This window comes from Acanthochromis polyacanthus, chromosome 12 (assembly GCF_021347895.1).
Source record: "Acanthochromis polyacanthus isolate Apoly-LR-REF ecotype Palm Island chromosome 12, KAUST_Apoly_ChrSc, whole genome shotgun sequence".
Classification (NCBI taxonomy): Eukaryota; Metazoa; Chordata; class Actinopteri; family Pomacentridae; genus Acanthochromis; species Acanthochromis polyacanthus.
The window spans coordinates 30,798,524-30,813,878 of NC_067124.1; the positions used below are offsets into that span (position 1 = coordinate 30,798,524).

A 15,355-nucleotide genomic window follows, 5' to 3' on the forward strand; every position below is an offset into this window, starting at 1 on the left:
AATATCTTTAGATACAGTCAATAAATAATATGAGTTTGTGTCATAACATGAAAATCAAAGTAAAAGTGTTGTGAATGTCAGGATGCGTATGTACTTGTCTTTGGGGCAGGGAGGGGATTTTTAAAAATATATTTTTTAATCAAAAAACAAGGTTTTACAAGGTCTTGGCAGTCAAGATTTGAGTTCTAATAGATCAAGTGGAACTGAGAGGAACAGGATGAAACAAGGGAATAAAAACGAATACCTTATTTGCCAATATAAGATCAGAATGGACCCGTCCAACGCTGCTTGCAGCTTTAATTTCACTTTATTATTCGATCAAAGTTGACCACAAATAACGTCACGCTGATCCAAGTCAGACTTTCTTAACACGTTTGCATCTATTACATAAGTTTCCTTAAAATTTCCTGCGTGTTTCTTCTTGAATTCCTTAAATGTAGTCACACACTTCCGGAGACACGCCCCCCACTAGTCCAACCATAGATATGAAGAGCCCAACACCTTCTTCAGTGTACGTCACGACGTGCTGACGTCACCGCGGAGCCACGCCGCAGCGCAGTGCCAGGCCAAACAACTCTTCAGTCCGAGTCCGAGTCACAGGAGGCTTTTAACGAAGAGACGAGACTTAACAAAGCAGCCCAGAACGCCAGCGGACACAGGACGAGAAATTAGCTAAACTGCATTTCCTTTTACACCGACTTTTACCTTTTTCCCTTCACCTTTTCCATTTTCCCCCCTCTCAACTGTCGCTCGTTTGTGGAAGTTAAGATGAGGAATCTGTGCTTGCTTTTCCTCGTCGGACTGGCAACTGGGTCCATCAGCGGAAAAGTAAGTGGCTTTTAATTGCAACTTTGTTTTAAATTTAGACCATTTTACTGTAAGAGGAAATTTTAAAATGATTTCACTCGACAGTTTTTACTTTATATGTTTCTTTTATTAAGAGAAAATGCACCGAAGAGCCGTTAAGAGCTGTTTAAATCAAAAACTTCGTAACGTTTAATTCTGTTCCGTTGACTTCTCTTTGTGTTTTTCTCATTTAGTCTCCCCAATGTTTGGTCGTCCTCGCTATTACTGATACATTTTCACCTTTTCTACCACCTTGATGTTTAATGTTAAGCATAAGCCAAAAGAAATGTAAATAAATAATTTTTTGAAAGCACGAGCACGCGTTAAAACCGTATTTACACAAGACATATGCTACTAATGTCAAGTTTATTGGTTTAAAGTAACAGATTTGTAAATTCAAGCCAAGTTCAGGCGTCCAGTTTGTGTCAAGTTCACACAGGGCCAAAGTTTCTTCAGCCTCTAACTCACAGCTTTGACATTTAAACCTCCAGACCTGGCTTCAGTTTCTCACCCACTCAGGGCTCAGGTCAAGTTTTAAATGTCATCGTTTGCAAAATGCAGTTCTGAAAAAAAAAACTAATGAATGCTTAACCAGAATGAAGCTAACAATGACACAAATCCTTCAGTCTGACCTGACAATTTCGTCTGAACTCAAAACACAACAGAAAAGTCTCTGCATGTCTTCTCTCTTCAGTCTTTTATGTGTGTTGTAAAGCTGGAAAACACCTGGAAATGGCAGGCCAAAGCGGTGCTCTGTTCATTGTCACAAGTGTGAAATATATCCTGGTTGCATGATTTATTGACTGTAAAAATCCCAAATGAGAGCCAGGGAACTTCAGCACCTCTCCAGAAATGCATATTATTTAAGATTTATGGACTGTATATTGTGAAAGGCAGAGAGCTGAAACTTGAGACTGTCCTGGTGGATATTTGTAGCAGCGGCTGAAAAGGAAGCATGTGCTTGGCTAAATAAACCCGAAGGAGTTGTGGATATTGTCATTTTATTCCTGCCTGAGGCCCCGTGGGTTGTAATCTGGGAATATAGTATCTTAGGTGTGATCACAACCTCCATTCTGCTTAACTTTAAGTTGTATCATCTTGTTACGTACTCTGACCCTCTGATTCCCCTTTTGCTTCGTGCCACTAATACACAGACTCCGGTCCTAAATTGCTGGGCGTGATGGGTTGCATCGTATATTCAGTGTCTCTTTCTCCGAGTGTGGCTGTAGAATTACTGGTTAGTCAGTCAGTGATGTTGCTCCCATCCAAAAGATGAATGTTGAAACAGGCTTTCTGCTCCTGACAGTCTGAGCTGGTAGTTGTGTCATTTTCTGGATGGATGACTCACAGTGAGTCCCACTGGGCTTGTCCAGGCTTGTAAACTGCGTGGGATACACGCAGATTTCCATCCTTCTACAAAAGGTAAAAGGAAGAGGGTGACACCTACCCACGGTATTATTAATGATTACTTTTATGGTGACGGACATTATCAAACACATATGACTAGAAGACCACATTAAAATCAGAAGAAAGGGTTAAATGATGATTAAAGGATGGGAAAAACCTGTAGGTTGACACTCCTTGCTGTTGTAAACATTGTGGTCTGCCTGAAGTTTCGTGTTCTCCCAGTTAATCGGCATTAGTCACAACATTGTTCTGTGTTTGAAGACAAGACTGTACACATCCAACCGACTGCCGGAGAATTTTGCAGATGCTTTTTGTGACTTTGGTCGTGTGTTTTATGTTCAGTCTCAGCGTGGCCTCGAGGGATTTTAACACCGTTGACAAACATGTACAACTAGACCTGAAAAGAGTGGTACAGTGAGATTTCACCACATGTTGTTGGTTGCCTGTAAACCTGCGACCCACAATTACTTCAATTGTCAATTAACCTGTTGATTATGATCTTGATTAATTGATGAGTTGTTTTGCTTTAAAATTGTTCCAAGATGATATCCACAACTTAAAGTTAATCAGTTCACTAGCACAAAAGAGCAAAGAAACCAGGAAATACTTAATACTAAGAAGCTGGAATCAAAGAATGTAGACCTTTTACCTTCAAATTTGCCATAAGATTAGTCAGCTGACAAAATAGCTGCCAATTCATTGATTAATCCTTGCAGCTCTTGTTGTTTAACACTGTTCTTTGAGTGCACACTTATCTAACAAAATATTTAATCTCTTGCTTTACAGTGTGGACTAAAACTGGCATTTTTGGGTCAGCAGTTTTAAATTGCTATGATCTCAATTATGGATGTCCAAATATCATCCAAGTGCGAGACAAAAGTAGATATTGTGTCACTTTCTGGCAATTACTATCACATGTAGGAATTTGGAGTCTTCCCAAACTCCGTGCAGACCTCGAGAGTTTTTACAAAACTCTACTGTTTCTTTCAGGGCTGAATAATTTTCCCTGTTAGGGACAACAGCTGCTGTTAAACAACAAAACACACATTTGACGTTTAGGGGTCGAACATTTTATGAGTTGTGGCCTTTCAGACCAACATACAGCCCCTTCGACGCAGCATTGTGTACTGCTGCTATCTACATGAGGATGATGACAGGTCCGCTGTGTGCTTTAGGTTGTGACACAACCCCACTCTTGACCCCACTCTTTAGCCTCCAGCTCATTGGGGAAATATTTAGCGTAGCAGACACAAAAAGTATGGATTTGTCAGATAGTAGATTTCACAACACGCCCTGCCATCATGTCTGTAGGGTCGTACCCGTGTGATCTGGCTGTTTCCCGTAAACTGTCTTCACGCCGTCAAAGCATCGGGATGCCAGATTGTTATATACGGCATGCGTGTGAATGTGTGCGAGTGTGTTTATGCTGTGTACGTATGTATGTTTTCCAGATGTGTGTGTGACCTCTGAGTCACATTTTCCACTGAACCCTAATGCATAACTTCTCTCTGAAAAGCTAGACTGACAAAGATAGTGAGAATTGATTGTGTTTTGCATTTGTGTTCCATTTTGTGTGCTACATTGATTGCCAATTGGTAAATCATTTTTTTTAATCAGCTGAAAATGTTTTTCCAGTAGGTGGCAAGTTGTGATGACTTTTGTCCGGATTTTCTGACGAGAAAAAGGAGACTCGTTAGTTGCTACAGATAACAAATAATGACTTTCAGATTGGTTATGTAGTTAAAATATGATCATATGATGATTTCTGTTTGAGCTGTGTTTATCCCAGAGTGCACTACAACTTAAAGTTTAGTTTAATACAGAGCTTGATCTCATCTCATGAATAAAAGTACATTTTTATGAATATTGGTTCAGTTAATTTATGATTTTTGGTTTCAGAAATGCCACATATTTTTGTAATTAAAACTGAACTATTCAACGTTTATCTTTCAGTATTAATATGCTTTAACTTGTGATGTGCTGCCAGGATGGGGCGTTGTCTGAGACTACAGTGTTTACTACAGATAGACAGAGGCCCAAGCATCAGAGCCAAAGTGTAAATTAATTTATTACAAAAATGTTGAATATCAGATCTGATAATCATCCAGGCCAATTAGGGATTGGTCAGTCTTTAATCCTCATTAATGATAGTAATGATTCACTTTACCGCTGTGTACAGTACGATGAACAACAAAAAGATTTCAAATCAAAACTGCAGTTTAAAATGATGCACATAACAAATGGCATAGACTGCAATTTAGAATATATGTTATGCAGTACATCTGATCCAGGATTTAAACCGTTACGTTGATGGTGTTACAAATTCCTGCCGTCCTATCTGTGTAACTGTTACGCTTTTGATGACATCACATGTAGTAATGCTCCATAATGTTTTAAATTGGCCACACGGTGAAAAGCTTGACTTAAATAAACAATTTCAGAAATCAAATTACAAAATCTCTCTAAACTTTGCAGATAAAACATTTTCTCATGTGGTTCAGCTCTAGTGTACAAAAGTGATTTTGTTTAAATATATGCTACCGTTTAAAAATGTTGTGGTCACCTAGACAATTTCATGTTTTCCATGAAAACTCACACTTTTATTTATGTGCCAACATAACTGCACAAGGGTTTTCTAATCATCAATGAGCCTTTCATCACTATTAGCTAACACAATGTAGCATTAGAGCACAGCAGTGATGGTTGCTGGAAATGTTCCTCTGTACCCCTATGGAGATATTCCATTAAAAATCAGCCATTTCCAGCTAGACTAGTTATCACATTAACAATGTCTAGACTGTATTTCTGATTAATTTAATGTTATCTTCATTAAAAAAAAAGCTGCTTCTCTTTCAAAAATATGAACATTTCTAAGTGACCCTAAACTTTTAAACAGTAGTGTATGTGTTGGAAACGGCAATCTATCAATTCACCAACACCTGAAGTCACAGTCAGACTATCTGTTGTGGCCTTAAAAGGGAATCCTGTTCATTTTCAATATGTACATTTTGTGCCTCAGTCACTGGGAAAGGTCACTCAGTATAAACCTGAGCGTGAACCGCTTTCTTGAGAGACTGCACACCCAAGATGAAGATGATGTCCAACCTGGACCAGTTTGACAGTAAATCAAAACTAGCTTTAAAATGAAAGCTCCTCCTGGTCATACATGAAAATTGTAAAATTTAAGGACACATAAGTCAGAAGACGAACACAGACATATGTGTGTTAGCAGCAGTTACGGCCTTGTGGGTGTGATGCATTTTGTTTTGACGAGCATGGCATCTGCTTTTGTAATTCCTTTGCTGAAGACAGCAAGAATGCAACTGCCTCTTCTGCTATTTTCGTCAAGCCTCGGCAATTATGAGATTCTGCTGTCTTTAGAAAATTCATGTTAATGATTTTCTGTGTGCAACATCTGGCTCGTCTCATAATGTTTATCGCTCCATATGTCTTGTCGTATTGTTGGTTGGTCAGCTCAGACATAAAATGGATTTTACAGACCACATGAAGAGTCTGTCCAGATTGTTTCCTAGTTTAGACCCAGAATGGGGATTTTTTTTTTTACTGATATGGAAACAGAACTTGGTGTGTATCTGAACCTGACTTTTTGTGTTTGTAATAGTACCACTTTTTTGAGTTTTATTATTGTTTTATATTTAAATCTTTGCATACCAGTGGCTAAAGCAATACTACGTCAAGGAAAAATGGTGCTTTTAGATGGATTCTAGCTTTGAGAATTCATTCCTACATTAACTTCCCTCAAGTGTGATTATTTATTGCGTTCAAACCAAACTGGACACGACGTCATACGCCGCCTTCTTTGTGTTCAGCACCTGTTTTATGGGAAGCAAACAGAAGTGTCCCTGTTCCTCTCCTTCCTTTCCTTTCTCCAGTCGCCCTGCTTTCTCCCTCTCTCAGCACCTGTGTTAGTGGAAGCATAGTATACATACCAGACATACTTCAGGTCTCAATGGGCCATATTCATCCACGTCTGTGTGTATATGTGTGTGTGTGTGTGTGTGTGTGTGTCCGTCTCTGTTTTAATACCAACATGTGTTTGAGCCTCTTCTTCCCCTCTTTTTGAATTTCAGAGTCATTACAGGGTCTCCCGCGCTTTGATTCACGTGTTTTCTAGTGTTCTTTGTGTTGTATTCCCTCCTGTCTGTCGAGGCTTTAGACGAAGAGATAAGTGGGGCTTTGGTTTTCATCACGCTCCTTTGTTTGGCGTTTGGGTCGGTGGGAGGTTGTTTTTTTTTTTCTTCCCCTCTGAGTTACAGCCTTATATATGAAACAGTCTTTTCCATGTGTGCGTCCACTTGTCTGTTCTGTGTGTCGTCTTTGAAGCTGCTCTATCTCTTCCCACCTCCTTTCAGACACACTTAGATCTCTGCCGTTTGGCTCTGTGAAGTATCACACATTACTGGCACAACACAGGACACGAACAAGAAACCAGCTCCCATCTACTGCTCATGCTACATTATGGGTAGTTCCATACAGCACTCCGCACTCCGGCATATTTGGCCGACATACATCACTGGTTGTGAGAGGTATTGTCTTACTCCAGAACTATAGAGACATGCACATGTTTTCAATTAGTGGGAGGAATTCAGCAAGTGTGAATCTATGCGTGTCTGTGCCTCGCTCACCCTTTTATAGTCTTTGTTCGTGTTTCTCTTCTACTTAATCGATAATGACTGTAATTCCTTTCCCTCTTGCAGCTCTTCGTCCTCTCCCAGTCATCCCCAGCAGATGACCTGTACATAGAAGGTCGAACATCAGGAGACCTCCCCATAGATGATGAAGATGGTGAAGACGACGGGTCAGGCTCTGGATCTGGAGACTATCGTAAGGAAACTACTGTCTCTTCAGCCGTCCTTGTTTTGTAATGATTTTTTTTTTTAAATAAGGGAAGCCATTGAAGTAATGTGGTTGTTTCAAACACCGTACATAAGTGAGTTTTCAAAAACACTGGTTTTTATTGAATAGAACTTGATTACTTGTTTTTTTTCAGATGAGCTTTGCCATTCCAGGTGCATTTAAAATAATGCTACAGACATGTTACTTTAACTCTCTGGACCCCAAAATCAGTCGGATTGTTTAAAAAGTATGTTATCTTTTCAAAAAAGTAGCCAAAATGACCCCATTTTTTGGAACAGATAGATTCATCATGTGGCTCCATCTGGAAAATGAACCAAATCTCATGTAAAAATGATCCCAAAATAAACCGTCTTCAACAGATTACATCAGGAGCAAAAAATTCTGCACTCCTCCGTGCAACCAAGAAACCGTGATCGGCTCAGCTGTGACTAATACTAACGTGACAAAAATTCGGGGACTTTTTGGCTGCTCTGCAGGTTGTGTTTACACAGAGCAGAGAGAAAACAAGTATGGTAGCCAATTAGAGAGGCAGAGAGGAAAACGAAGCATACTTAAGCAATAAAGTAAATGCAGCGTGTCTCAAAAACAACGTACGGCAGAGCAAGCTGTCAGCAAATTGTTTAAAGATACATTCAGCTCGGTGGAATATCCGTCTGAAGTGTGTGTGCAGAGAAAACGCCTAGTTTGTACAGATTGTAAAAGTGGCGGTAGTAAAATATTTATTGTATGTACAGTACCGACTACACCTGTGGGTGCTTGAAAAAAATGTTTGACACGTTGATTCCTGTTTTCTTTTTCCCCCCTGCTTTTTGGCGAATGATTCATCAAAGTAATTAGCTTGCTTGATGAGTCTTTGCATTATGACTTTGGTATACTTCACAGTAGTTTTCTCTACTAGCCCTTACTGTGCTGTTGCAGGACTTTATGTTGCAGTGGAAAAACGCCTACTAACTTGCCCTGGGTTCAGAGAGTAAATCTGAAACTTGATATTTCTTTTTATGAGCTAGATGACATTTGTTTACAACTGAATTTGCTCACAGAATTTTTTTTTTTAATTTTTTTACTGTGGAAAAAAGTAGTTAGACATTAACTTAGTTGCAAATCTAGACACATGAGCAATAAGCAGTGTAGACACAAGAGCTCGTATATGCAGACATAGAAGCAGTCACGATGTGCCAGATGTTTGTCCTGAGGTGATGTGGATTCAACCAGGTGAGGTTTTACATGAAACCCACAGATGTCAAATAATCCCCAGCTTTAACTAAGAATGACTCACCTGTATCCTCACTGTGAATGATGTGCTGGAACATTCAGTGTGATGTCAACATAAAGCTAAAATGGAGTTCCAGTAAGCTCTAAAACTCTCAGATTGCATTGCTCCGGCATTTGTAGAAAGCCGGTTAATGATCATTCCATTCTAAGATTGCGTCACAGCTCCATAAAACGGCGCATATCCTCAACATACCTTTTATGAGCTGAGGAAAACCGCCATGCTGTTTTACAATTAATGTGATTTTTTTTTCATGATTTATTTATCTTAATAAGGAAGAGGATTTTCCCAAGCCATAAAGTAACACATAATGCTTTTGTTTATCTAAAAAAAAAAGAAAAAATCCCCTAAATTAAGATCAGTTATGGTGCTATGTTGACAAGAAAATTGCTCTGAAATGCCGTGTGCTTTATTGCACTGATTGTTCTCCCTCTCTCAGTTTTCAGCGACATCGCAGACAAAGAGGAGCAGATCAAGAGGTTCCTCAACTCCTCCAGAGAAATGCCACCACTTCAGCCACAGCCGACAGACTCTGCTCACAACCCGCCGACCACAGCAGCACATCCAGCAACCACCATGAAGGCCACTGAGACGACACCGATCGTCCTCCCTGACGGGGACAAGGAGGTAAAGTGTTTCTTTTCCTTTTAATCTAACCCTAATATGTGACAGTTGGAACATTCATTCATTCATTCTAAATTCATTTAGAGAAAAAAAACCTTTTATAGTTGAAATCGACAAAATGCAGAAAAATGATTACCTAAATATGAATTTTGGACTTTTGTGTTTCCACTAGTTCTTAAAGTAGGAATATTATGGAAGCAAAGTAGCCCAAAATCTCCAAACAGATCAGTGCATGAAAGATACATTTGTTATCCAGTGCATCATGCAGTCTGTTTGTGTTTGTCTTCCAGGTGCCCGGTATCGGCCCGACACCTGACTGGTTTGCACAGGATCCCACTGCCATTCCCAGCGAAATCACCACGGACATGACCGCAACTGAAGATGCCGACGAGGACAAGTGGGACAATACCATAGGTGAAGATGAGGATGTAAACACAATGGTCGTAGATGACGTTTATGCCATTGGTGGTCGAGACAGCAGAAGAAATCAGATCACCTCTCCTGAAGAAGTGACCTCTGAGAACTTGTGGGAGAGGACGGAAGTGCTGGCAGGTGAGGACACTGTTTTATGAGGTTTTTCTGTTGAATTTATTCGTCATAAACTCCTCGTATTGCTGAAGCCGTGCTTTACACAAATAGATTAGAGTGAAATTTTATGATAACTGAGCACAGACATTTGCTACACAATGTTTGAAATACTTCCTTATTTTATGTCCTCTCCAGCTGTGATAGCATGTGGCGTGGTTGGATTCCTCTGTGCCGTCTTCCTCCTCCTCCTCCTCGCCTACCGCATGAAGAAGAAGGACGAAGGAAGCTACGATCTCGGAGACAACAAGCTTTCATCAACAGGCTACCAGAAAGCGCCGACCAAAGAGTTCTATGCCTGAACTAAACCAAAAGGGACAATCTAGAGTGGAATCTGTCTCCTGCCAGGCAGGACATGAACATGGATAACTATAAACGGCTGAAGATGATTCCTCTTGATGAAGTTTGAAGTCAAACACTTGCTTCTTCTCCAGTGCACCGTACAGTTTATTTGTCTGCTCGTTATTCCTACATTCATCCTCTGCCATCTTTCTGTCTTTTTTTCCTCTGCATAATGTTCAGTGTTTGTGAAGAACGGCTCATAAGAAAGCAAAATAGGACTATTCCTGTTATTCCATGCTAGGGAAGGACGTAAATACACATCTTAAAGTTTAAGAAAAGAATCTTTACTTTGGATCACAGCTGCTCTAGTGTTAGAAAGTGGTCAACTTAAATATATTGACAACACTGTGCCTTTACACCCATTTCACTGGGCTAGATTTGGTTCTGTATTACAGAGAACCAGCCCAGCTCCGCTAAACTGCACAAAGAAGACAGGAACACGAATATGAAAGCTTTAACGCATTTTGAATGCTATTAAATGAAATGGTACTGCATATAGGATTAGTATTAAAAAGGGCCTTTAAAAGACGATACCTTTTCCCTTTATTTGAGGTCAGATTTGCTCTGCTTGTTCACAGCTGTCTGTGTTACATTTCATTTTCTTGTATGCTTTCTGTGCTGAAATGATTTTTTTTTTTTATGAGATTGAATATGTCTTTTCATATGCTGTCCAGTATTGGTTTAAGAGATTTTGTTACTCTGCAGGTACAAATATTGACACTTATCGAACTGACCAAATATAAATGTGCTTTATTTGTCTTCTGGAAATTTATTTTTTGTAGCTTTTTTTTTCTGAGGTGTTTTCATGTTTCGAGATTATATTTCTGTAAGCCATTTTTTAAAAAGACATTTCTGTCTTTGTATTCATAAACCGGTAAGAGTCCCTCAGGCGTGCATCTTTCGAACATTTGTAACTGTTTTATTTGGAGACTGAGCGCTGCAAGCATGCGGGACAGGTAGAGCCAAAGCTAATGACTATAATTCAGAAACCGTAGAAGTGACCAGTGTCTTCTGACGACAGCCAAAGCGCATTCCTTTCTGCCCGTCAGCTGTATAGAACTATAATGGTGGGTTTGAAGTTAAAGGGACACTGACAGCATTTGGTGTTTCTTCCAAATCAGAGCTTATGCACACAGCAGGGATAGAGAGTTAAAAAGGCAGTCAGTTACAGTTTAATTCTCAACTGTAATAAGAAATTTATTTTTAATCCGCTCCTCTGCATATAAACTTGATAAACTGTACTTCATACAGCAGACCAAAGGAACATACAATCAGCATACAGAAGGCAGTAAACAGCAGGGTGGTATTCCCTTTTTGATAAGGATAAATCCCGTTAAAACCTATATTTTTGTGGTAATAGTGGGAGTATGCCTTACATATGATTTTTTTTTTTTTTTACCAGCTACCTACTGCTTTTAATGTGTCCAAGAAGACTGCTTCTCGCATCTGCTTCTTATTTAAGTTCTGTCAGATTAACATTTTTGAAAACCAACTTTGATTGCGAGTACGATTAGAGGTGGGATAAACTATGAGCAAACCTGCTCACTTTCCACAAATTCCCACCCAAACTGCTTTGGTTTCAGATATTTTTTTTTTCAGAATTTTAGTTTAATGTACAAAAAAAAATGTTAAATTGAAATATTTGCATTTCTTTATAGGACTGTAATAAATTTTTGTTAGCTTTGAGTCAAAGGCCAAATTTGTAGCCTCTTTTGTCTCTGTTAGTAGTTTAAACTCCTTTCATGAGGCAGTGGAACACCATTCAAGGCTACTTGTTTCTAATGTAGATTATCTGAATGCAAATGAAAACTACTTATTCACTGTGGCTGGAATAAACAGGAAGATGTGGCCACTAACCCGCTGTGACTTACTGTTGACATTTGTTGAGCGCTTGCAACCTCAGTGCCTCACAGAACCTTGTATATACATTCATTCGCAGTGCTGCTACAGTTGAGGTGTCATGCTTTGACCTTGCAGCTGTACAGACTAAACTTCACTACGGTCCAGGAAACACTTCTGTCTGACATAAACCAGACCAATAGAGGGCTAAGACAACGGGTTTGCACTTGCTGGCAATCCAGCAGGTGATGAGACACAATAACCTTTCTCTTTTAGGATCTTTTAAGTTTATACAGTATGTTGATGATACTATAATTTATGTGTATTATTTATACTTACTTACACTATAACCTAGGTTAATATATCGATGATCATTTGGATTGTACAGTATTTACTCACGGTTACAGCCTCTTTGTGCTCTTCTGTTTGATATTTATGTTTTAGTGTGTTTGACGAACTTTAGTTCAATTCATTTTCAATTTCATTGTTAAGTTTTTTTAGATGCTTTTTCATATGAATGCATTAAATAAATGATTCGGCTAGAATAAGTGCCTTATAGATATATTGCAGCTTTATTTTCACAGAAGTTGAAGATGAATTGACTGAAGCCGTGATTTTACCAAGTAAACAGCTGCACAACTCTGAGGACCAACCAAGCATCGACTTCCCAATAAGACATATGCACATAGAGGCGGCCAATAGAGAACTGTGTTGCTGAAATGGTGTATCTTATGAGATTCACTACTGAATAAAAGATGTGGCTTGAATGCAACACTGGAACTGGCTGCTTTTTATTCTCTTTGGTCATAATGTAAGTGCATACATTCCTGTCAACAGCATGTGTGCTGATGTTCAAACAGCTCTCTGTCCCTCATAGTTTCTGCTCTTTGGTCAGCCTCTTTTCTTCCTTTCATCTCTGCTTTCTGACACATGAAGAAAATCTGTGTGCTCATTCTTCACCAAAACGAGAGTTTCTCGTTTCTGTGCATCATGTTATGACCCTCTGTATTGTCATGTGTTCTGTGGACTGTCATGAAGTGAAAAAAGTAAAACCAAAACCAGATTTTTTTTTTGTCTGTGTGTGATGACGTGTTAAATGTCTGCACACTCAAAGTTCAGCTGCAGGTAAAAGCGGCTCGGTTGTAGCTTTTGTTCTGCTTGTTTGCACAGCAGTGCAGAAAAACATTTCCTCCCGGCCTCAAGAAACATCCTTTTACTAAAGTAGGTCCAAGAAAAAAAAGGTTTTCAAACCACACTGTGAACCTAAGTCAGCAGCGTTTGAATCGAGCCAAATGGTCAAATGTTTTCCAAGACCTGACAATGCAGAGAGAGAGCGAGAGAGAGAGAAACAAATGACAGAGGAGAAAGTGAAAAACAGGTTGATAGAAGATGGACGGGATACACTGAAAGTAAATAGCAGTTAAACTCCTGTATATAAATGAACAATGTTATAGAAGTAGCAGCAAAGTATAAGAAAAATAAACATTAATCTGACATGGGTGGGACACTGAGTGAATGCCAGTGACTGCAGAGGAATGCAGAAGGAAAGATGGGGGATGAAAACCACAGATTGGGATATGGGCACAGAAGTGCTGTGTTTTTCTACAACACATTCCAGGCATTATATCATTATAGAGCCATTATATGTAAGTGCCCAATCAAGCACTTCAATATTTGGTTTCTGTATAATTTGTGACCAAAGCCAGACAGCACTGGCAGGGAATGAACTTCTCCAGTTTAAGTGAACAATGGAGTTCACGTATTCAGCTGTGTTGTTTCTGTCTAAAGCTAATCTGACTCTGTTGCTGCACTTGAAACCTTCAACTTTCTTCACATTGTCCACCCCAGAACATAGGCTGAATAGTTTTTGCACAATGAAGTTAGCGATCTCTAAATCACAACTTCATAGAGCTCTAACTATACCCCACTTACTGCAGAAAATGTGGAAATAGTCAAATTTATGACTTACATAACTATAATCATATGTAAAGCCGTACCTTGTGACAAAAATGTTCGCAAACCACTGAGTTAGACCAGAGTTGCCAGTTTTAGCGAGCAGCTGGAGTCTTACAGGTTATTACTACTCTGCAACGTGGGTGGTCGAGCCTGTAAACAGTCCATAAGAAAAGATGCAGGTGCTGGTGATGTTTTTAGTTCACCCACAACACAGCAAGCCAAAATACACTATAGTCGGACTGAATCTGTTGTCTGTGCTGCTGACAAAACACTTTCAATGCTGTACGAGTTTAGGAAAAATGATAACTGATCTATCTGAAGCCGCTTCCTCCTGCCTCGTCTGACTGCTTGCAACTTTGATCGATGATATCGTTTTGCTTTGGAGAGATTTAATGCCTGATCGGAATGACAGATAAATATTCTGTTTAGAAAACATTCAGGGCTGCAGCCTCGGACAGCCAAACATTTGATCGGTGTTGTGATTACAGCTAGAACTTTGTTATGATTCCAAATGATTCACACAATAGAAGAGTCTGTATAAAATAGATCAGAATAGGTTCAGAATGCATTAAATTTACTAAAATGTTGCATTACATTTTAAGGAGCTAAAACATTTTGGCATGTGCATATATATTTTTTTCATTTTTTTAAAAGTATGTAATGTAACATTTCAATACACTGAAGGTAGAAGGATTTTAAAGAGGGATCAAAGATCTAAAAGCAGTGTTTTGCCATAAGTTAAAAATAGTTAAGGTTTAAGTATAGCAAATCCAAGGTATGAATAATGTGATACACTGAATATTTCTAAAGTATAACAATGGGTGAATTATATTCCTAAAATAATGCAAATATGCAATGTAAACAATTTAAAATGTGCTGAGGATAATGAGAAACCTACATTCTCTAAAGGTTCCCTGAAGTTTGTTCAGGGGAACCAGCAAATTGTAAGGAACTTTCCCTGGGTTTTCATGAAGGTTATTGTTTGCTACTGAACCTTTAAGAAACCGTCACCTAAATGTTCCCTGAAGGTTCTCTGAAGATAACTGTTTACTTGTTCAGGGAACCAGCTATTACTAAACTATAATGAACGCTGCCTTAAGCCCCTCTAAAGGTTAGTGTTTGCTGAACCTGCAGGGAACAGGAACTGAATGTTTCCTGAAGATTCCCTGAAAATAACTGCTGTTTTTTTCAGGGAACCAGCTATCAGTAATCTTCAGTGAAATTTCCTGAATGTTACTGTTTGATGAAATTTGAGGAAAAGTTACCTGAATATTCCTTGGATCTTCAGCTTAAGAATACAGTTTGTTTGTTCACAGAACCATCAAACAGTCACTGTTAAGGAAAGTTCCCTGAAGGTTACTGTTGGCTGAACTTGCGTGGAATGTTTCCTGAATATTGCCTGATGGTTACTGTTTGTTTTTGGGGGAAACCCGATATCAATAATCTTCAACAAATGTTCCCGTTTGCCAAATGTCAAGAGAATGTTACATGAATATTCCCTGAATATTCACTAATAGTTACTGTTTGATAAACCATCAGTGTTCCCCAAGAGTTACTGTTTGCTGGGTTGTTGATGAAGCCAGCAGCTGTTGGTGAAATAACAGCTTT

The 15,355-nt window shown here is 39.1% G+C and overlaps 1 protein-coding gene across 1 annotated transcript; it reads left to right on the forward strand.

The window, feature by feature from the left end:
• Positions 1-551: 551 nt before the first annotated feature.
• On the forward strand, positions 552-12,563 carry LOC110951240 (syndecan-2-A-like). The gene is made up of 5 exons (XM_022194215.2): positions 552-828; positions 6,972-7,098; positions 8,841-9,028; positions 9,316-9,577; positions 9,749-12,563. Exons 1-5 carry the CDS (start codon positions 769-771, stop codon positions 9,910-9,912), a joined length of 801 nt encoding a protein of 266 aa, XP_022049907.1. The 5' UTR covers positions 552-768; the 3' UTR covers positions 9,913-12,563.
• Positions 12,564-15,355: the final 2,792 nt, after the last annotated feature.